The following is a 22189-nucleotide window of genomic DNA, read 5'->3' as shown; positions in this document are numbered from 1 at the left end:
TATACAAGGGGGTGTTCTTATGAGTATGCTATATCATTTGTGTAAGCCTAGCATGAGGAACTAATCCTCTTACTAGGGTGACGATGAATCCACTATATTGTGTTTAAATAAATTTGGTTTGGTTAATTGTTAATTTATTTATGCTATGTCAAGTGTTAATTAGCTATACTTTATTGATAATTAAATCTCGATGTTTAGCTATCATCTAGGTTTGATTACCATGATGCAAATTGAGGCATACATATCCAATTTGAGGCCCGCTTCTTACAGTTAACACTGAAGTTACTTAGACATAGATGCCATATACTAGGGTCTTTGTGATCGCTACATAAGTTATCATAGATCCTAATGCATTCTTGATTGTCCTAGCCAATCCAGATGCCCATGGATGGTTGTGATTAAGGATAGACTTGGTAAGTTAGATGCCCATGACTATTAAATAAATTAGGGGACTTGATCTTTGACATGCATGAATGAAATGATAATTGTCGGCTAAATAATTTAAATACAATAGAGTTAGTGAAATCGGATCATTAGTATATGTCTACTTGTATTAATTATTATTCATTTTGTTTTCAATGATAGTTATAAAGAGGTGGAATTGCAGATATTTAATATTCAATCCTTGTGAATACGACACTCACATTGCCACTTCTATACTACAATTGATTCATGCACTTTCGAGTATAATTTGGGTTTGAAATCGCTATATTTTTAGCAAGTCTTAAATCTCATACCAAATTTTTGACGCCGTTGTTGGGGACTGATTTAATATATTGTTATCTAACTCTTGTATATATATTAATATCATTATACTACACCTCCTTAATGGAAGGTTTTTCATTATGTCATTATTTATATATGTGGATGGCTTAACTGTCCCATCTAACTACTTATTATGGATTGGTTCTAACTTCCACCGCCTATATCTATATATAATAATTGTTACTAACATTTCTAACATTTAAATTTCTGCTACTAACAATAACATTTATTTATTTTTTTATTGGTTGGCTTAACTTCCCCATCTAACTACTTTTCATTTTTTGTACAATATCACTTATATTTGTTGTTGGCTTTACACTACCCCAACTTTTTTTATTTAATATGCTTATGTGGTCGGCTGACTAATCTAACTTTTTATTTTTGTTAATACTTATGGTTGGCCTTTATGTCCCATTTTATTTTCTTTTATGTTAGTATTTCATTTTGTGTATATTAACTCTTTTAATTTTGTTAAAAAAATAAAAAAGTTATTATCATTGACATCTTCTCTTATGCAAGGACGTCGATCTCAAAGTTTAAATCTTATTAACTAAGTTCCAGAGATTGAACAAACTCTTGCACAACTGAGAAGAGAAGCAAGAGGAAATACGGTGGAAGAGAATCATGAGGATGCTCTTGCTAGAATTGTAAATCCACCAATCAATGCACCTACTCGAAGGCCAATGAAGAATTCATTTATATCCCAGAATATGGAGCAGCCATCCAACAAAGCATTTCAATCCAATGTTCGGGGCAATGTCACATTCTTTCTAGTTCTACTCAATGCAATCCCACACTTTCGAGGCACAACATTTGATGATCCTTACCTACATATTAGGGAATTCTTTGAACTCTGTAAGACACAATCTGTTTAGGGTTTGACGTCGAAAGAAGTATGACTCATGTTGTTTCCATTTTCTCCCAAAGACAATGCAAAATTGTGGTTCAATTCTTTGACCCCAGGATCGATCACTACATGACAGCAAATGGCAACAAAATTCTTGAAGAAAATTTTCCAAGCCCAGAAGATAAAGCAATTAAGAAGGGAAATTCAAACAGAGCAGCAAAAAGATAGGGACTTATTTTATGAAGTTGGGGATAACTTTAAACAGCTATTGCTCAAGTGCGCACACCACAACTTGTCATAAGATGATCAAGTTAAAGCTTTTTATGAAGGACTCGACGCAACAAACACTAGCATTGTAGACTCAGGTTGTGAAGGCATATTAATGGAGAAAAGCAGTGAAGAAGCATTTGAACTATTTGAAACTTTAAATGAAAATTCTCAACAATTTTCATCTAGAGTAAAGAAAGGGGTAAAGCTTCCAAAAGGTGTGTATGAAGTCCACAACGGAGTAGAAAACCAATCTCAGTTGCAAGCCATGGAGAAGAAGATTGACATGTTAATGAAAGCAATTTCATCTTCCCAAAAAGCAGCCTAAGTTGAGATGTGTGCCGTTTGTTCTCAATCTAACCAGAACGACGGAAACATGTTCTATGTCTTCCAACTCTGAACAAGAACATACCAATTATATGGGGCAAGGTGGCTTCCATCCCAACAACAATCCATTTTCAAATACATACAATCTGGGATGGAGAAATCACCCAAATTTCAGTTGAGGAGGACAGGGCCAGAGTAAGCAATACAATCAAAAGATGACACAAGTCTCTGTCGAACCAAAGAAGCTTTCTTTGGAAGAGCAAATGGCTCTTCTAGCTCTCAAGACCAACACTTTTATTCAGCAAAAGATGGAGTAAAATAGCAGGTACGACCAACAGTTCAACAACATACAGTTCAACAACAGGTACGACCAACAGTTCAAGTTGGTCAAATTGCTGAGCGATTGAGTGAAAGGGAGCTAGGAAGATTTCTGAGTCAACCAGAAGTCAATCCGAAAGGCAAGGAACAAATTAACGCCATCACCACCAAAGGCAGAACAACTGTGGGATTTTTAGAGAAGGATGGTGAAAGGGCTGAAAAGGAAACAAAAAATGGTGAACAAAAGCCTGAGGATGAAATTCAGCCCAAGGCAACCGACTTATCAAAGCATAAAATGAATGAATCTCATGTGCCTTTCCCTAGCTAGTTGGTGAATGAGAAGAAGACTGAACAGATGTAGGGAATAATGGATATATTTAGAAAGGCGAAGATCAACATTCCTCTCCTTGACGCAATTCAACAAATTCCTTCATATGCAAAATTTCTTAAGCATGTCTGCACCATAAAGAAGAAACTGGCACCATACAAGAAGGTTATGATGTCTGAACAATACACTGTCATTTTGAACAAGAAGCTACCACCAAATCTAAAGGACCCAAGGAATTTTACTATCCCTTGTATTGTTGGGCAAGTTTCTTTCAAGAAAGCTTTTCTAGACCTAGGTGCTAGCATCAATCTAATGCCATACTATGTTTTTGTGCAACTTGGTCTCAAAAAGGAATTGCAACCAACTACAATCACTTTGCAATTGGCGGATTGGTCAGTAAAATTTTCAAGAGGTATCATAGTAGATGTTCTTGTCAAAGTTGACAAATTTCTCCTTGCTATAGATTTTATTATCCTTCATATGGAGGAAGACAAAAACATACCAATTATTTTGGGGAGGCCTTTCTTAGCCACTATAGGAACTATTGTGGATGTACAAAAGGGTTGTCTGTCCATGACAGTGCAGGGACAAACGATGAAATTTAATCTGTTTGAAGCTACTCGACATCCTTCTGATATAGTGGAGTGTTTTAGCATTGAAGCTTTTAATGCCTTAATTTACAATTCATTTTGGGAGCATCAATCTATTGACTATTTGGCAACTTGACTTGCGTTTCCTGAATTGCAAGTTGAAGAAGATGGTGAAGTTGTAGAATTTTGCGCATACTTGGAAGCACAACAACTAGTGAATCATAGGTGGATCCGAACATTCGAAGCTCTCAGTCCTCCACTTCCGAAAGTGGTTCCTTCTATTGAATCTCCACCAAAGTTAGATTTGAAGCAACTTTCAGAGCATTTGAAATATGTTTATCTTGTTGATGAAGAAGTGTTACCTGTCATTGTAGCCGCTAATCTTACTGATTTGGAGGAAGAAAAGTCTCTTGCGGGTGCTACGACAATACAAAAGTGTTATTGGATGGTCCATTATTGACATGAAAGGCATAAGTCCTACTATGTGCACGCACCGAATTTTACTGGAAGATTATTCAAAATCCTCTCGTGAAGCACAAAAATGCCTCAATCCATTGATGAAGGAGGTGGCTCGATCTGAAATATTAAAGTTGCTGGATGTAAGAGTCATCTATCCTATTTTTGATAGCCAATGGGTTAGTCTTGTTCAAGTGGTTCCCAAGAAATCTAGAATCATGGTGATCACTAATAAGAACAATGAGCTCATTCCCACAAGAAAACAAATAGGGTGGCATGTTTGTATTGATTATCTGAAGCTGAATTCTGCCACAAGAAAGGATCACTTTCCTTTACCATTTATTAATCAAGTGCTGGAAAGACTGGCAGGTCATTCCTATTATTACTTTCTTGACGGCTACTCTGGCTATAATCAAATTGTGATCGCATAAGAGGATTAGGAGAAAACAACTTTTACATGTCCTTTTGGGATATTTGTATACAGAAGAATGCCATTTGGGCTTTGCATACAGAAGAATGGTTGGCCACATCATTTAAGTATTTATGGATGACTTCTTCGTGTTTGGATCTCTTTTGATACCGGCCTATGCAATCTTGCCACGACTTTGTAGAGATGCCAGAAGACTAATCTGGTGCTTAATTGGGAGAAATGTCATTTTATGGTTCACTAAGGTATTGTTCTTGGACATCTTATTTCCGAGAAGGGGATTGTCATTGACAAAGCAAAAATTGAAGTTATTTCTAGATTGCCACCTCTCACTTTTGTAAGAGGGGTGCGATCTTTTCTTGGACATGCGGGGTTCTATCACCGTTTTATCAAAGACTTCTCAAAGATTCTAGGCCATTATGCAATTCGCTCGCTAAAGAGGCTATTTTCAAGATGATTGTTTGCAAGCGTTCACAAAATTGAAGCAATTACTTACATCTACACCTATCATGATGGCACCATATTGGAGTTTACTTTTTGAGCTCATGTGTGATGCAAGTGAGTACAGAATTGGAGCGGTGTTGGGGTAGAGAGTCGATAAGCTACCCCTTGTCATTTATTATGCAAGTGGTACTCTAAATGATGCCTAGATGAATTACTCAACAAGTGAGAAAGAACTGTTGGCGATAGTTTTTGCATTGAAGAAATTCCGATCATACCTGATTGGATCTGAGGTGATTGTCTATAGTGATCATATGACTCTCAAATATTTGTTGTCTAAGAAAGATTCAAAGCCGAGATTGATCGCTGGGTGTTATTGCTCCAAGAACTTGATTTGAAGATAAGAGATAAAAAAAGGAGCAGAAAATGTTGTAGCATATCGTGTTTCTCGTATTGTTCAAGCAAATTATGGTGAGAAGATGGAGCTTCTATTCAATGAAATGTTTCCGGACGAACAACTTTTCTCCATACAAATTGAGTACCTTGGTATGCTGATATTGCCAATTACCTTGCAAAAGGTGTTGTTCCCAAAAACTGGACTCAACAACAACTGAAGAAATTTTTCTCCATAGCCAAGCAGTATTTCTAGGACGAGCCTTGTTTATACAAGCATTGTGCTGATTAAATCATTCAAAGGTGTGTGCCACAACATTTTGCAATTTTGCGATACATTCGCTTGTGGTGGTCATTTTGGTACTCTAAGAACTACTAAAACGATTTTGCAATCTGGATTCTATTGGACAACTCTTCACAAGGATGCCCACATTTTCTGCTCCACCTGTGAAAATTGTCTGAAACTTGACAAAATTTATCGCAGAAATGAAATGCCACTCAACAATATTTTGGTGGTTAAAATCTTTGATGTTTGGGGAGGGTCATTTCCCAAGTCTCATGGAAATGAATATATACTTGTGGCAGTGGACCACGTGTCCAAATGGGTTGAAGTTGTTGCAAGCCCAACCAACAGAAGTGAGATGATAATCCGGTTACTTCAGGGTGTGATATTTCCAAGATATGGCACTCCACATTCTATAATTAGTGATGAAGGGAAGCATTTTTTGAACAGGAGTGTGTCTACACTTTTTGGCAAGTACAATATCACGCATAAGATTGACATTGATTATCATCCTCAAACCATTGGACAAGCTGAGATTTCTAACTGAGAAATTAAACGAATTTTGGAGAAGACAGTGAATATCAAAAGAATTGATTGGAGTATAAAATTGAATGATACTCTTTGGGCATATCACACTGCATATAAAACTCCAATTGGCATGTCTCCATATCGTTTGATTTATGGCAAGGCTTGCCATCTTTCTGTGGAGCTCGAGCATAAGGCATTTTGGGCAATAAAAAGTTGAATTTTTATTACGATGGAGCTGGTGAGAAGAGGAAACTGCAGCTCAATGAACTTGAGGAGCTGCGTGACGAGGCATACGAAAATGCGAGGATTTACTAGGTAAAGACAAAGAGATACCATGATCAGCACATCGCAACGAAAGAATTTTCTCCTGGTCGAAAGGACTTTTGTTTAACTCTCGTGTCAAACTTCTTCCAGGAAAGTTACGTTCAAGATGGTATGGTCCATTTCAAGTTGTTCGAGTATATCCCCATGGGGCTGTTGACATTAAAAACTTGGAGACAGGAAATGAGTCCAAGGTTAACGGACATCGCCTCAAACCTTATTTGGAAGCTAATTATGACACAATAGTGTCCAGCATTACTCTCCAAGGCCAAGGTAATTGAGTGTTGGGAACACTTTGTCTTGCCCAGAAATACAGCGTTTATAGGAGGCAACCCATATTTCTTTCCCATTTATTTAGTTAATATTATTATTATCTATTTGAAAAAAAAAAGTATAGTGGTCATCATCGAGCGTGGAAATGAACAGTGGAGCATGATAGTAAATAGACTGGCGATGTGACAGTAACCCCAGATTTCTTCCATATATACAACACGTTTTTATGTATTATTATCGATTCATCTTCATCTCATGTCACCCTTTTTGGAGTTTGTTTTCTCTTTCTGATAGAGATTATGAAATATGCCGAGACGCCTAGCATCATCGCATCAAAATCACAGTTCAAGCTTGTATTATTCAACGAAGCTGAAATTATTCTTGAGGGTAGAATTGATAAAAGGATACAGCGAGAAGTCATCAACAGATGGGCGATGCACTACCTAAGGGAGCATTCCTTATTCTTCTAGTAAATCCAGATCCAGAAGAAAACTTACTGGTGTATCCTCAAATCATTCTCTTTTTCTATCACACTCTTATCGAGCTGCCACGACTTGAGCGGACTGGGGATCAATCGGTTTGCCAGGTTATTATAGTTGGTGTGAAAGTTCAATTCACAATAGCAAAACTGTGTTTCTGCTTAGGGTATCCACCAGCATATGATGAGACCATTGTATTTGGATAACCGATCTTTGCATCAAAACAGGAAATGATTGATGATATTTGTGGAGGGAAGTGGAATAAACACAACAATGCTACACGCCGAGCCCACTTGCCATCAAAGATGTGGTTGCTGGATGATGCTATCAGGGAAAATCTATGTCCTATTGGCCATGAGCAAGAACGACGGGGAAAGTTCTTGTCAGTTTCATACTCTATGTCTAAAGGGCATTGGTTTGACATTGGGAAGATCTATCTGGCCACAATTTTCAAAGTCAAATCTTTTGTCGAGAAGAAGCCAACAAAAGTGGGAAAGTTATTTTACCCACGGCTTATCACAAGGTTGCTTTTGTTCAAAAGAATTCGACCTCCTCTGTCTCAAGAATCTTCATAATATCAGGTCACCATGCTGGAAAAAAAGACATGGCATCACAGCATTAACCATTGAAAACATCTTCTGTTAGAAAGAAGCAGACCCAAGCAGCTCCCTCAATGTCACCACCCGGAGATCCCTCATCAGTAATTGCAGCGTCTCCACAACCATATTGCATGAGTGTAGAGATAGCCCGACTGGAGATGGGACTGCAAACACTAGGGTTGGACAACAAAGGTTGGAGCACATGTTGACCGTGCTCATGGATATACTAAGAAACTGAGAACATTACAATCCAACGGCCATAATTTTTTTTCGCATCAGGTTGTATTTCTCTGAACCACAGCTTCGCGCATTTACTTCTCATATTTAGTACTATTCTTTTCCCATTGAGGACAATGCAAAATTTTAAGTCGAGGGAGGAAATGATTAATTGCTAAAAAAAAAGTTGTAGCTAGAGGAGGTAAGTGTTGTGCTACCTTAGGTGCAAGCTTGAAACACTTGTAGTTGATCTCTTGGAGGGATGTCAACTCAACTAGCTAAGTAATATAGTAGTTTGTCCAGGAAACAACCACCAATAAGGTTTTTGGGAGTCCTAAGCATGGACTGGACGAAATGTCCACAATTGTAAAGCCCCTAAAGTGGAGATACAAAGGACTGTTGACAAAGCTTGGGTTCCATTTAACCGACCAAAAACTCTTAGAGAATGACAACTTGTTGTAAGGCCTTGTTAGCCTTTTACCATTTGCTACGGGGTACATCTCTTTAGTTAGGTTGATAGTAACCTAGTATCCAATCTCAAGGATCCTGGTGTTGAGACAAATTCTGTTTATTTTGCGGTGCTTTGGGAATATGGAGTCTTAGAACCTTTGTTAATTAAATGTCTGTGTCGTTTAGTTATTTAAAAAAAATTTGTTTGTGATTTGGAAGTCATGTTTCTACCATATTTCTGAATTGGTATGAATATCTATGAAGTGTTGATAATAACTTGAGTTGAAAACCCATAATCACTTGTGGCTTTGTATGACTTTAGTTTTATCTCACCTATTCCGTTTAATAATTGGATCAATTGCACAGAATTACGTATTTGTGGGGTGTGATATTTGAGATTAATTATGAATATTGTGATTTTCTTTAGTTGATTTGGAATTCTTTGAATATTAATATCTTGGGATACATGTATATATTCATATATATATTTTAAAAAAATAAATAATAAAAAAAGAAGTAATTATAAATAACAGGATTGTCTATGAGTTTCTCTATTGAGTAACCAGGCCTCTTGTCTCAGTAAGCAATGAGTATTCGTGTAAAAGGGTAGAAAAGTCAAGACACCAACCTATGTGACAAGCGAAATTTTGTAGCCTTTTTGACTTGAGTTATTAAGTTCGTTGGGGTGTCTTTACACCTAGTGCCCGAGCCAACTGGATTGGGAGTCATTAGTTGAACGCATGTTACAAGGGTCAATTAGAAAGCTTAATAAGACTGAGCATTGCACATGTCACATAGTTTAAAAAATATAGATAAAAATAAAAATAAAAATAAAAAGGTCAATAAATAAAATCCCTTGATATTAATTTTTCATTGAGTCTGATGATTCTTATGATATTGCAATGTTTGTGTTAAGATTAAATTAAAGCCACGTACTTATGTTAAATTCGCTACGCACTACACCTCACGCTAAGATAGAATGGGTGGTATGAGATTTAGACAGAATGATTTGTTCTAGTGATGGTGGTCGGTGGATTCTTGAATATATTCATACTCATGAGATAATTGGATTATTTACATATATGGCATGAATTTTCTGAATGCTTGAATTACTAGGGACTAGCAATAAGCTGGTTGGGGGTTGTGATAAGCGTCCAAATGTACACTTTGATTCAATTAGGGCTTGAAGTGATTATTACATAATTAAAGTACAAATATCATTTTTAATCACTTTATATTTATTTCTATATTTTTAGGTGATGTGCATATATTTAATCACACTTGTGTGCATATTTTTATATAGTTCTCGATAATAATTAATAGAATTGAGTTGATTTTATGTGAATTCCCTGTGTTTTAATTGTAAGGGAGTTGACGCATTCATATGGAGCTAAAGAGAGGCAAAATTGTGCTCAATTGTTCTCAAGGATGGATCTATCATTGTGGGACGATCCCTCTGCCAATTACATAACTGTTGTCACCTGAAGATCATTAGTTGGCAGATCCATCCGTGTAGATAGATCCATCCGCTAATTTCATAGCTGCTGCTGCTAGAAGATATATACATGATGGATAGATTCATTAGGGGGACCCATCAGCCCCTGAAGCTGCAGTGTGCTGACTTTGACTAGTTTTGAGTTTCTTAATTTCCAAACTTTAATAGATAAAGGGGGCCACGAAATTTAGGTTTACATATTCTTTTTCTAGGTTTTTGGGTTGCAAATCTTCTTTCCTCCAAGCTTTTGCAAGGATCCAAGGAATCAAGGCTTACTTCCCAACTTCAATTCCATCAATTCAAGGTGGTTTCTTCATCTTCTCTCCATGTTTTCTCTTTCTAGATTTGTTTTTGCTTCTTGGATGATGGGTTGTAACAAAACTTCTTCGCTAGGGTTTGATGTAGCCTAGTATGAATATTGCAAGTACTTCAATTTAATGAATGCATAATTTTGGTTCAATGATTCTTGTCTTTAATTTCCATGCTTATGGTCTATTATTTGTTTGATTGATTGACCACTAATTGAATGCTCAATTAGACTCAGCTAGCTAGGACTAAGGAACGAACCGAATTCACGTGTCCTAACAAAACTGGAATTAAGGAAATCAAATGTCGACTGTCATGAACAAGGGTTAGGGGATTGATTGGTTATTATAGTTCTTTAGATTGTAATGAGTTATTAGCTTTGGGTTAATGACTACGAACGAACAGGATTAATCCATTGTTGATAATATTTATTGACATCGCGAACGAACGAACCAGCATATTTAAGAAAGAATCAACACTTGAATTGGAACCATAATTGTGTGTTTGTTAATTGAATGCTTGTAATAGGATTACTAGGTGAAATAATTGCCCGAGTGTTCTTCTCATATTGATATCTCAAAAATCTGAATTTTAATTCTTTTGTTAGTTTAGTTTAATTAATTCATACATATTTTCATTCATTCGTCACCAACTATTATTCATTCATTCAGCTAGGTACATTAATTAGATTAACTAGTCTCCGTGGGATCGACCTTGTACTTGCATATACTATGTTGTTCGTAGACTCTAGTGCACTTGCGAGAATTTATTACATCATTAGGCCCAAAAACTTATAGCCCATTTTTCAGTTCTGGTCCTGTTCCATAAATAGACCATATGAAACCTAGTTCTGTTCAGTCATGTGTCATCATCCTAAGTATCAAATAAACCACTTGCATCATCTATATATTTAGATATTACCATTCCATTTAATCATCCTATCATGTAAATAAATATATATACATATGTATATAAGGTTACCCCATATCATTTATCTCCATCTCCATTTGGTACTAAACGATCATGCATAAGTTGTGTATTAATAGTAAAGGTTTTTATGGCGTGCTTGCCACGCTATTATTCCAACGAGTGGTAATCTGGGTAATCATCATGTACCATGTATACAATGTTGTCCTCTATGTGGACAGGGGCGTAGCCTGCTGAGGACCAGGGTGACCACGTGCCCCAACTCAATTTTTTTTTTTGAAAAAATATATATATTGATAGAGGGTTAAAATTGTCAAAAAGAAAGTGCCCCTTATAGTCATAGAGAGACGAAAGTGCCCCTCAAAAAATGGTTGAGACAAGAAGTGGTGTGTATATATTAATTTATCGATTGTTGAAATTGACATTACTTTTACTAGTTGTCACAGCTATTGTTGAGAGAGCATTTTCTGTTATGAAAATTGTGAAAAGTCGCATGCGCAACCGCATGAGAGATCAATTTTTGAATGAATGTTTACTTTTCTACATTGAAAGGAATGCGTTCACTGATATTAGCAATGAGACTATTATTCAACGTTTCCAAAAAAATGAAGAATCGTCATCGATTGTAATACAATTATTATATTAATTTGGTGTATTGATGGTAATACATTTGTTGTATTAGTTTGGTGAATATGAAAATCGTAGAGAACAATTATGATAATTAAATATGTATGTTTTATTACTTGAAATTATTACTAGTGATTATATTCATGTCATATAAATAACTTCGAAAAAAAATTTCGGGGGCGCTACCCCCGGACTCCCTGCTATTTTAATTGTGCCCCTGCTGTACTAAAATCCTGGCTACGCCATTGTATGTGGACATGGAGCGGATGATATGATGCATGCCCTACTTTGGTGCGGGGTAGTTAAGTCAGAGTGAAACATGCAATGAATGGCAGCTTTCTGGATTGTTTAGTGAGCTTGAGAAATTCTTTGTCTGCGGATATTTTTCTATTCTTTTTGATGGCTATTTGGGAGATTTGGAACTATCGAAATCTAGTTGTTCGTAATGTTAAAGGCAGACAAATAACTAGGATGCTTGACTGGATCCCGGAGTTTCTTGTTGATTTCAAGCAGTGTCGGCAATTCAATCAGGTGAGGGTACCAGGACATATGGGAGTGTAAGTTGGACTCCTCCCCCACATGTAGAATTTACTGTTAATGTTGGCGCGGGCTTGGATACTGTTTGCTGGTTATGACAACGGCAATATCAGTGGGCGGCCTTCAGTCTGTGGAGAGTGGTAGAGTGCATAAATTTATGCAATACAGGAGGGGCTCAAGGTAGTTCAATAATTTCAGTCAGTACCCATTTATATTCATAGTGATTTGAAAAGGGCTGTGGATAAAGTAAACTCGAAAGGGAACGTGTTGAATGAGGATGGTAATGTGATTAGTGAGATTAGAGAGTGTGCAAAGATGTTGCAAAATTTTAAGATCTTGTTCAGGCCAAGGTTTACCAACAAGGTGGCCCATGAGATTGCTAAATTTGCTTTAACGATCTCCAGTGTTTGTGTATGGAAATCACCTTTTGAGCCTCTATGGCTCAGGAAAGCTGTAACGTTGGATATTATGTCCACAGTTTGATAATAAAATTCCAGACTTTCCTCTAAAAAAAACTTGATATTCTGATTATGCATAATAGAATTCCCATTACAATGGCACTAACAAGTTATAAAAGTACATGTGGCGCATTGAGACATGTGATTATCTTGTGACAGTAACAGTAAAAACTGAAACTCATTTTAAAAAAAAAATCTGTAACCTGAGCCTAACACAATTAGTCATTGAAACTCATTTGTATTTGTAACCTGACACAGGCTCTAAAGGTGTAAAGTGGATCGGGCCGCGAACAAATATAGGGCCAGGCCCGCTTAATGCGTGAATGATTATAATGTTATTTTACCTTATAATAAAGTTGACAACTACAATTTACAGTTACATATTTGAATTATGCAAAATTCATAATTTACAAAGGTTTAAAAAAAGGCTACAAATTTGCCACACTATTGGTTGAAACACTATTACCAATCAATCAATCATGGGCATTTTTTAATCGAAAAAAATATAATAATACACTAAGAGATGGTTGGGATTGAAAACTCTTTCATTAATATTATCTTCTTCAACGTTAGGTTACGTTACATTTCATTTTGGAAGGTACCATAGAAACCGGTGAGGTTAGTAGATCTTTATTCGTTATATAGCTGTTACGGGGACATTTTAGACATTTAAAATAAACAGTCTAGCCATTAACTGTCAAGCGGACTAGCCCATCTGGGCTAGAAACCCAGCTCAGCCCGCATTGAGGTGCTTGGCTAGGCCTACCAAGGCCCGTTTGACACCTCTACGGTTCTACCTGACCCTGACCCTGACCCTGACCCGAGCTATTGTGAATCTCAGGTACATATGAAGACCATGCCTTGACTGTTTGACGTTCAATTTCCTCTATAAATATCAAATGGTTGCTGCTTCATATGCATTCGGATGGGTTGTAATGACACATCCAAGTGCATACCTATTTTGTAATCTCGGTTATGACAGTGGGTGATTTTGTTAGTCAACTTATTTTTCATGGAACTTACCTCAAAATTGAAATCAATGGATGTCACAGGTCAATTTGCAAATTAGCCTTAAATTCTAAGTCAAAGAGTGTCACTTCAGCATTGCTTCCCCCAAAAACAAAACTCAAGTTTTGAAGTTAGATCTCCGGGCTCCTTCTTCCAGAAAACTTCTGAACGGAAGGACAATGTTTCATTCGTCCTTGAACTCTTATAAAAAAGAAAAAACATCTCAAAAGAAGATTGTTTCGAAGTTGTTTTCATCTAGACTTTGAAGTCGTCTTAAAAATACTATAAAATCTCTCAATAATAATAATAATAATATTGAGACTGAACCAACTTTGTCATTTCAGCTGAATTTCATTAGCGTTTCTTTGCTCCTAAAAGAAATAGAAAAGATGGGTATTTGAGTACTTTCGGTACTCCGCTTCAATTCTGTTGGGACTTTGACGACAAAACTCGAATATAGAAAATATGCGGAAATAAAATAGAGAAACAAGGCACAAGATTTAACGAGATTCAACACAATTCATCTACATCCTCAAGCGAAGAACAATGACGAATTCTATTAATATGAAGAAGATTTACAAAAAAAAAAAAAAGAGTTCTTGAACTCAAGAACTAACCCAAATCCCTTTTCCCCTCACCCCAGCTTTGATTACCACGCTCTGCTGAGCACTCTTAACACACCCAATACTGTCTTTTCCACTGCACACCAACTGCACACATATACTCTTCTCTACAAATATATGGCCCGTTTGGAAGTGTGTTGCGTTTTGACTTAATGTAATGTTGTGTGGTGAGTTACAAAAACTGTGTTGTTATAAGTTGATTTGTGCTGATAAAAAGTGTTTGGTGTGTGATCACTAAAGAAATGGTTAATTATACTTTTCATTACCGAAAGATATGGGTTGTTAAACTTTTAGCATTCAAAGATTTTTTTTCTTTCAATAAGCCTACTCGCAATAGAACCCACACTCTGGATAAAAAGGTTCAAAAGCTCTCAGCTTTGATTCGATCTTCTATATTTGACCCTCTAGATCTAGGTTGGAACTAACCCACTCTCTAGATCTAGGTTTCATTGCCCAAAAGCTCTCAAATTTTTCGTGAAGACCATTGCTGCCTTCAAGGAATCAGATCTATGTTTATGAGATTTTTTTCATGGCAGGTTATTTTTTATTAATAATCTAATTGGAATTTCCATGTCATATGTTTGGTGCCCCATAAACATTTTTTACCAATAATAGCTAAATAGATGCCATGTCAGTGGAACCCTGCCCAATTTTGAAGCAAATCTAATCGAGTCCCCAAAAAATCTCATTTTAAAAAAATGGGTGATGACTTTATAAAAAAAAATCTTTGGGTGTTAGAAGTGTAACAACCTCTATCTTTCGATGGTGAAAAGTATAATTAACCCCTAAAAAATTATGGTGAGATGAGTTGATGTGTAATTTAACGTTTCGATGAACAAAACTTCGGTGAGATGAAGTATTAAGTGAATTTTTTGTAATATTAATTGTAATATATCCTAAAAAATTCTTTTGAACAGTATTTAATATTTTTTCCTTGAATATTTTATCTTTTGATGAATTATTTTTCAAATATTTTACAGCTTAATTAAGGATTAATTATTCTTTAAAATAATATATATTTATCCTCACCCATACCCATAGATCATAGTGAAAATGTTCAAGCATCCTTCAATTATTGATGCAATCGGTCATAATTTATACCATAGATTATTTATGCAATCTATCTTCCACAACTACTACATAAAAAATTTGATAGGGTTATAATAATGATATCTTTATGACTACTTTTCTATCTTCCATAACTACTACAAAAAAAAAATTGATATGGTTATTATAGTGATATCTTTATGGTTGCTTTTCTACGTTCCACAACTACTACATAAAAAATTTGATATGGTTATTAACTTATAATAGTGATATGTTTATGGGATCTTTTCTACTTTCCACAATTACTACATAAAAAATTTGATATGATTATAATAGTGATATGTTTATGGCTACTTTTCCACAAGTAGCACATAAAAAATTTGATATGGTTATAATAGTCATATATATATATGTATGCTTTTCTACCTTTCACAACTACTACATAAAAAATAATAAAAAAATTTGAGGCAGCAATTATAGTCAATGAAATTAGATTTCATAGGCATGTCCCTATATTTGATCAAGTCACATCGTCGTCCCATCTCCATCAACCACAGCATGTTTTGCTCTGTACTTTAAATAAGACTTGGAAATAGTCAGTAAGGATTCTCTCTGGTTTTTTAAGATAATAAGCAAAGTAAATAAATTAAGTAAATAACAATTAAAATTTAGCAAATTTATACTGAACTTAATAGTATTAACTATTTATAATTTATATATTTTTTTAAAATAATCGGTTGGCTGATAATTATCGGCCAACCGACTTTAATGAATTTTAAAAACTATCAACCGACCCATGTATAGATGGGTTGGATGATATTATTGGTCCGACTATATGGATCGGTTGATGGTTTATTATTGAGTGGTCAGTAATGACCGATAAAACCGACCCAGTCCCAGTTTTAGTCTTAATTTCTAGTTCTGAAAGTCGCATCCTCTTGTCTGAAACCGCCAAAAGAATAGTGATATGGTTATGGCTATTTTTCTTCCTTCCGTAAGTAGTACATAAAAAATTAATGATTGGGGAAGTAACTATAAATAATGCAATTAGCAATCATCTTGAATCTGTGCTGGAATAGTGAATTTTTGTATAAAAATTGTTGATACTTGGTAAATCAAGTGTAATTTTGTAAAGAAGAGATGGAGAATTACTTCAATAAAAAAATTTTGTTTGAGAGAAAAAAGAAAATGGTTTTCCTCTAGACTTTGAAGTCGTCTTCTAACAAAAATATTTGGACTGGACCAACTTTGTCGCTTGAAATAAATGGGTGTTCGGGCTACGCTACCAAATATAAAGAAAAAAATTTCATCATTTGATTTGAGTTTCTATCAGATCCATAAAAATGTAGTTCTGAAGTGACATCTTCCTTCATATAAGAATAATAATTAAAGACGTAATTATAAATAATGCAATTAGCTTTCGTCTTAAATGACGTGTCCCTGTATTTGCGAAGTCACATCCCAATCTGCATCAACCATAACGCCTTTTATTCTTGATTTTGAAGAAGACTTGATTATAGTCAACAAAGCTGCTTTATTACAAATCTTTGAAATTTCACTTCCATCTTTGTCTCTTTTATTTTTGTTGTAAAGAATCTAAGGTGATAGAGAATTACGGCTCTTTATCCCATTCTTTGTCTCTTTGAAGTTTCTGTCTTAATAGTTGATGGAGGTGTGCTGTTTGAATAGTTACTTTGCTGATTGACTGATTGAGTGTAACCTCATGGTGCTTATCTTTAATAATAAAGGCATTTTCAATGTAACCACACGAAAATCTCAGGTAATTTTTCTCTGCATGTCTTACGAAAACTAGTGTACCATGGACCACAACGCGTTCTGATCTTAAATGGCATCTCATCTCCGTCAACCATAACACGTTTTGATGAAAGTCACTTGAAACTTTATTTATTTCTATATAGGCTCTGTTTGGCAGAGCGGAAAACTGAATTTTCAATGCTAGCGGAAATGCTGTGAAAAATATGCTGAGCTTAAAGCTGTGAAATATGCTGTGAGGTGTTTGGCGAATTAAAAATTGACGCTAGCTGAAATGCTGTTGAATTAAAGTATTATAATATTAGATTTTATAATTTTTATATCAAATTTTGTTATTAAATTTAATATAATAAATATAATTTTATTAATAAAATTAATAAAATAATTATTTTTATTAAATATTAAATATAATGATTTTATAATAATTTTTTATTTTTATTAAATGTAATTTACTAATCAAATTAATATTATGTATAAAATTTAAATATTTTAAATATTATAATAATTATTTATGTAAAATTAATTAAGATAATGTGGTAAGTTAAAAATTTTTAAAATAAAAAATAATGTTGTAAATATTAATAAAAAAGTAAAAGAAATTAATATTGTAATGCATGTGGGCCCAGCCTTTATTAAAAAAATAATAAAAGTGTAATCATTATATGGGACCCACATAAAAAATTAAAAAAAAAAATAGACAGCGGATCCGCTTTATAAGCTCCCATTGGGAGAACTCGAGCGGATCCGCTGTCCATTAGCCAGCGGATCCGCTGGACCCGCTGTGCCGTTTGGCACAGCGGAAGCCGGAAGCGGCTCCACTAGCGGATCCGCTCCGGTTTCTACTGTGTCAAACAGGCAGATAACACAAGGATAAAGCGGAAAAAACTTTAGAAAAAAGTACAAATATTATTAAAGGACTAAAATGTCCTTTCTATTGTAAACACTTTATTCTTTATTTCATCTTTCTTCTTTCTTTGGCGCTTCTCTTCTTCCTTCCTCGACGTCTCTCTTTTTCTTCTTTCTTCGCTGCTTCTTCTCTCTTCTTCCTGGATCGACTCTTCCTCCTTTGCTTGCAACGTAGATCGACATTTTTCTTCTCCTTCCTCTTCCTTGCGACTAAGATCGGGATTGGGGCTCCTTATTCTTCTTTCACTTTCAGCGGAGACAGATCTTCAAAGCAGAGTTTTGATCTAGAGAGAGAAAATAGAGAACAAACATGAAAAGGTGTTTTCTATCTTCAATATATGATATTATATCTGTTTTGTATCTGTCAATATTATATATGTTTTGTATTTGTCAATAATCTTTTGAAATCGAATCTGTAGATATTATATATGTTTTGGATATGTTATGATATGTTATCGGTTTTGATCATTTTGGAACTTCAAACATATAACATTTAGCTAGACAAATAATATTATGACAGATATCAAATTAATCGAAACAGATAACATAACTCTTACAGTTTACATATCTCAAATCAGAACCAAAAAATGACGAAAATCATCACAGAAAATGTCGAAAATAATGATGTGATGTACAGATCGAAGGAGAACAACAAGATTTACAAGTCCCGTGGTAAGTATGAGTAGATATAGTTCTAATACAACAAAAATCGGGATGAAAAATCACTGAAAATGCCATAGAATTGTTGAATAAGCCATGGGGGGCGAGGAAGAAGCTTTCGACAGCGGAGACAAAGATTTCAGCCGAGGTAAGAGATGAATCACGGCTTGTGCCATGCTTGAGGATGAAGATAAGGGTATTTTAGATAATAAAATCATATATTTTAATTTTTTGTCCTTTATGGAATAATATTATAAACTTTATGGAATAAAACTTTTAAAAGTGTCTTTGTTAGAATAACACGTTGAAGAGATGGACTTATCAAAAAAAATTTCCCCATTTTTATTCATCCACAATTTATCTATGTTTTGGTTTCAATTAGAGTCGTACTCCTAAGTTAAGGAAAGATTATACAATTCCTTTAAGTTATCTTACATGGTGGAACCCAACACCACGCCAACACATTACATGGCATATCAAAACCAATGAATATTTTCTTATTCAAATTTTAAGTTTTAACAAATATTATATATAAAATAAGTTTTATAGCAATATAATTATAATCACCGTCCAAATACAATCACCATATAAGCAAAAACTTTTATTTTTTAGAGTTAATTAGTAATGGATTCCTTAAATTTTTTTTTTATTCTAATAGATCCACTCTAATTTGTTTTAACCTGTAAGATTCATAATTAGACGAGATTTATTCCATTAAAAAAACATTATATAAAATACTTTTTTATTGATTAAAATACCCTCAACCCTTGCAAATATGTTTTCTGATGTTAGTCTGATTGGACAATCATAACTGATTCATTTGATCTTCGATTGAAATGATTTTTGTGACGTTCGAAAGAAGACTCGAAGAACCACATAATCGTATCTTGACATATTTTTAATATTCGACACCCCAAGTAATCCCCCACCACTATAAAACAAATTTTACGCTAATGAATTTCGTGCCACTTTTTCAATCATGCAACAATGCTATATAACAAGCAAGACGTCATCTTGTTTAGAGATCCAAATAAATAAATAAATAATTCGGGCAAATACATATTCCTCGTGCGGACCAATTTTACGCATTTGTTTTTCAATCATAAATACAGTGGGTCTCACAGCAAATGTGTGGTACCCACTTTTGTTGTGCTTTATTACCATCATGGATTTTGAGTACGTAAATTTAGTGCGTATAGTTGTTGCACATGTGAAAATTCTTCTTCCTCAAAATAATTGCATGTATGCTATTTTTTGTCAACTAGCTAGCCCTTTTGTATTATATATACGCATTCAGCAATCGCATACACTTACATCTTCTCTCCTAACTAGCTCTCCAGATGGAGTTTCTTCTTTCACTTCCAACAAACACCATAGCCACAAAAATCTTTGCAGTTTTATTACTCTACTTATTTTTAAGGATATTCACAAATGTACTAAAACCCAAGAAATCCAAGACATCCCCACCACAAGCCGGCGGAGCGTGGCCTTTGATAGGCCACCTCCACCTCCTTATCGGCCCACAGGCATCATACATAACATTAAGCAAGATGGCCGACAAATATGGTCCAATCTTCAAAATCAAGCTAGGCGTACATCCAACTCTTGTCATAAGTAACTCCGAGCTTGCCAAAGAGTGTTTGACCACACACGACAAAGTCTTGGCCAACCGTCCAGCGACTGTGGCCATGGAAATCATGGGCTACAACCATGCCATGTTCGGTTGGAGCCCATACGGCCCATATTGGCGTCAATTGCGCAAGCTAGTCACTGTTGAGCTTCTCTCCAATCAAAGGCTCAAAACGTTTAAGCACATAAGAGAATCCGAGGTTAAGAATTCCTTGAAAGAGATGTACCAATCATGGGTTCATAACAAAACCGGCGATTCGAATCATGTTTCCGTGGACATGACTAGAATTTTTGGAGACATAACCGGAAACCTGATATACAGGATTGTTGTAGGTAAAGTGTATGCAAGAAAGGGTGAGGGGGTTGTGAGATGGAAACTAGTAGTGGGGGACTATATGAAGTTGTTGACCCACTTTAATGTGGGTGATGCGATGCCGTTTATGAGGTGGTTTGATTTGGGAGGTTTGGAGAAGGCCATGAAAATTACATTCAAAGAATTAGACGGTTATGTTGAAGAGTGGTTGGAAGAGCATAAGAAGAAGAGATCCAATTCTGGTGGTCATGGAATTGTAGAGGAAGACTTCATGGACGTGATGCTCTCCATCTTTGATGATGGTGGTCAACAGGAGTATTGTACTGATAATAGTACTCACACAACTAACAAGGCCATGTGCATGGTATGTTTGTTAACATTAGTTGTTTTGTCATCCAACCCTATAAGTTAACTTGTTGGTTTGGGACATTTCATCTCATTTATATCATATCATAACCGTGTTCATCTTCATCCATCTAGATTTAATTTTTTGAGTCAAAAATTTGTATTTATTAAATAAAATTAGTTATTGTGTACATATTTTTCAGGCTCTTATATTGGGGGCCTCTGAGACCACTAAGACTACTCTGACTTGGAGTCTATCACTACTACTCAACAACCTTGACGTCCTAAAGAAGGTCAAACAAGAGTTGGCTGCTCACATTGGTCCAGAAACACTAGTGACTGAATCAGATGTGAATTCTCTTGTCTACCTTGATGCAGTTATAACAGAAACATTACGATTATACCCTCTAGGTCCACTCGGGTTACCACACGAGTCTATAGAGGACTGCACCATAGCTGGTTATCATGTTCCAGCAAGGACTCGAATTCTTTTCAATCTGTGGAAGATTCATCAAGATCCGCGAGTGTGGGAGAATCCTTTGGAGTTCAAGCCTGAAAGGTTTCTTAAAGAGCATAACAACATTGATGTTAGGGGAGGTCACTTTGAGTTATTACCATTTGGCAGTGGTAGAAGAATGTGTCCTGGTGTGTCTTTTGCCCTTCAAGTTTTGAAGCTTACACTAGCTAATATGCTTCACGGCTTTGATTTTGCAACTCCAAATGATGAACCAGTTGATATGACTGAAGTTAATCACATGGCCACTACCCGTGCAACGCCACTTGAAACCCTCATTAGTCCACGCCTTCCAAGTCATCTCTATATGGGGTGAACTGGAATCGCAATAATAATACTTGGACAATTATGTATGTTTACTTTGTGTTGCTGGTTTGTATGTCGCATAAATAATTTGTGTTGCTGGTTTGTATGTTGCTTAAATAATAATAATACCTATCGTGTTTGAATCTTTCTAATACCTATTTACTTAACATGCTAAAGTCAGAAGGTGGGTAAAGTATGAGAGCAGCGGCTAGGGTTTGATAGGTTTGATAAAATTGATAATATTATCAATTTTATCAAAATTTCTCAATAAGAACAACCAAACTATCATTCAACCATTCAGTAGTCATTCAATTGCACAATCTAGTATTTGATAATATTCATATTCAAAAGTGCATGTTCAATAGTACCTATTTCTAACCTGCTTGATAATATTAATAGTATTTGAT

The 22189-nt window shown here is 35.3% G+C and overlaps 1 protein-coding gene across 1 annotated transcript; it reads left to right on the top strand.

Moving 5' to 3' along the window:
* Positions 1-19990: 19990 nt before the first annotated feature.
* LOC120004226 (cytochrome P450 CYP82D47-like) lies at positions 19991-21934 on the top strand. The gene is made up of 2 exons (XM_038853497.1): positions 19991-20981; positions 21166-21934. Exons 1-2 carry the CDS (start codon positions 20016-20018, stop codon positions 21790-21792), a joined length of 1593 nt encoding a protein of 530 aa, XP_038709425.1. The 5' UTR covers positions 19991-20015; the 3' UTR covers positions 21793-21934.
* The last annotated feature ends 255 nt before the right edge of the window (positions 21935-22189 follow it).

The sequence above is a fragment of the Tripterygium wilfordii genome, chromosome 8 (genome assembly GCF_013401445.1).
Source record: "Tripterygium wilfordii isolate XIE 37 chromosome 8, ASM1340144v1, whole genome shotgun sequence".
In the NCBI taxonomy this organism is placed as follows: Eukaryota; Viridiplantae; Streptophyta; class Magnoliopsida; order Celastrales; family Celastraceae; genus Tripterygium; species Tripterygium wilfordii.
This window is presented reverse-complemented; position numbering and strand designations above follow the sequence as displayed.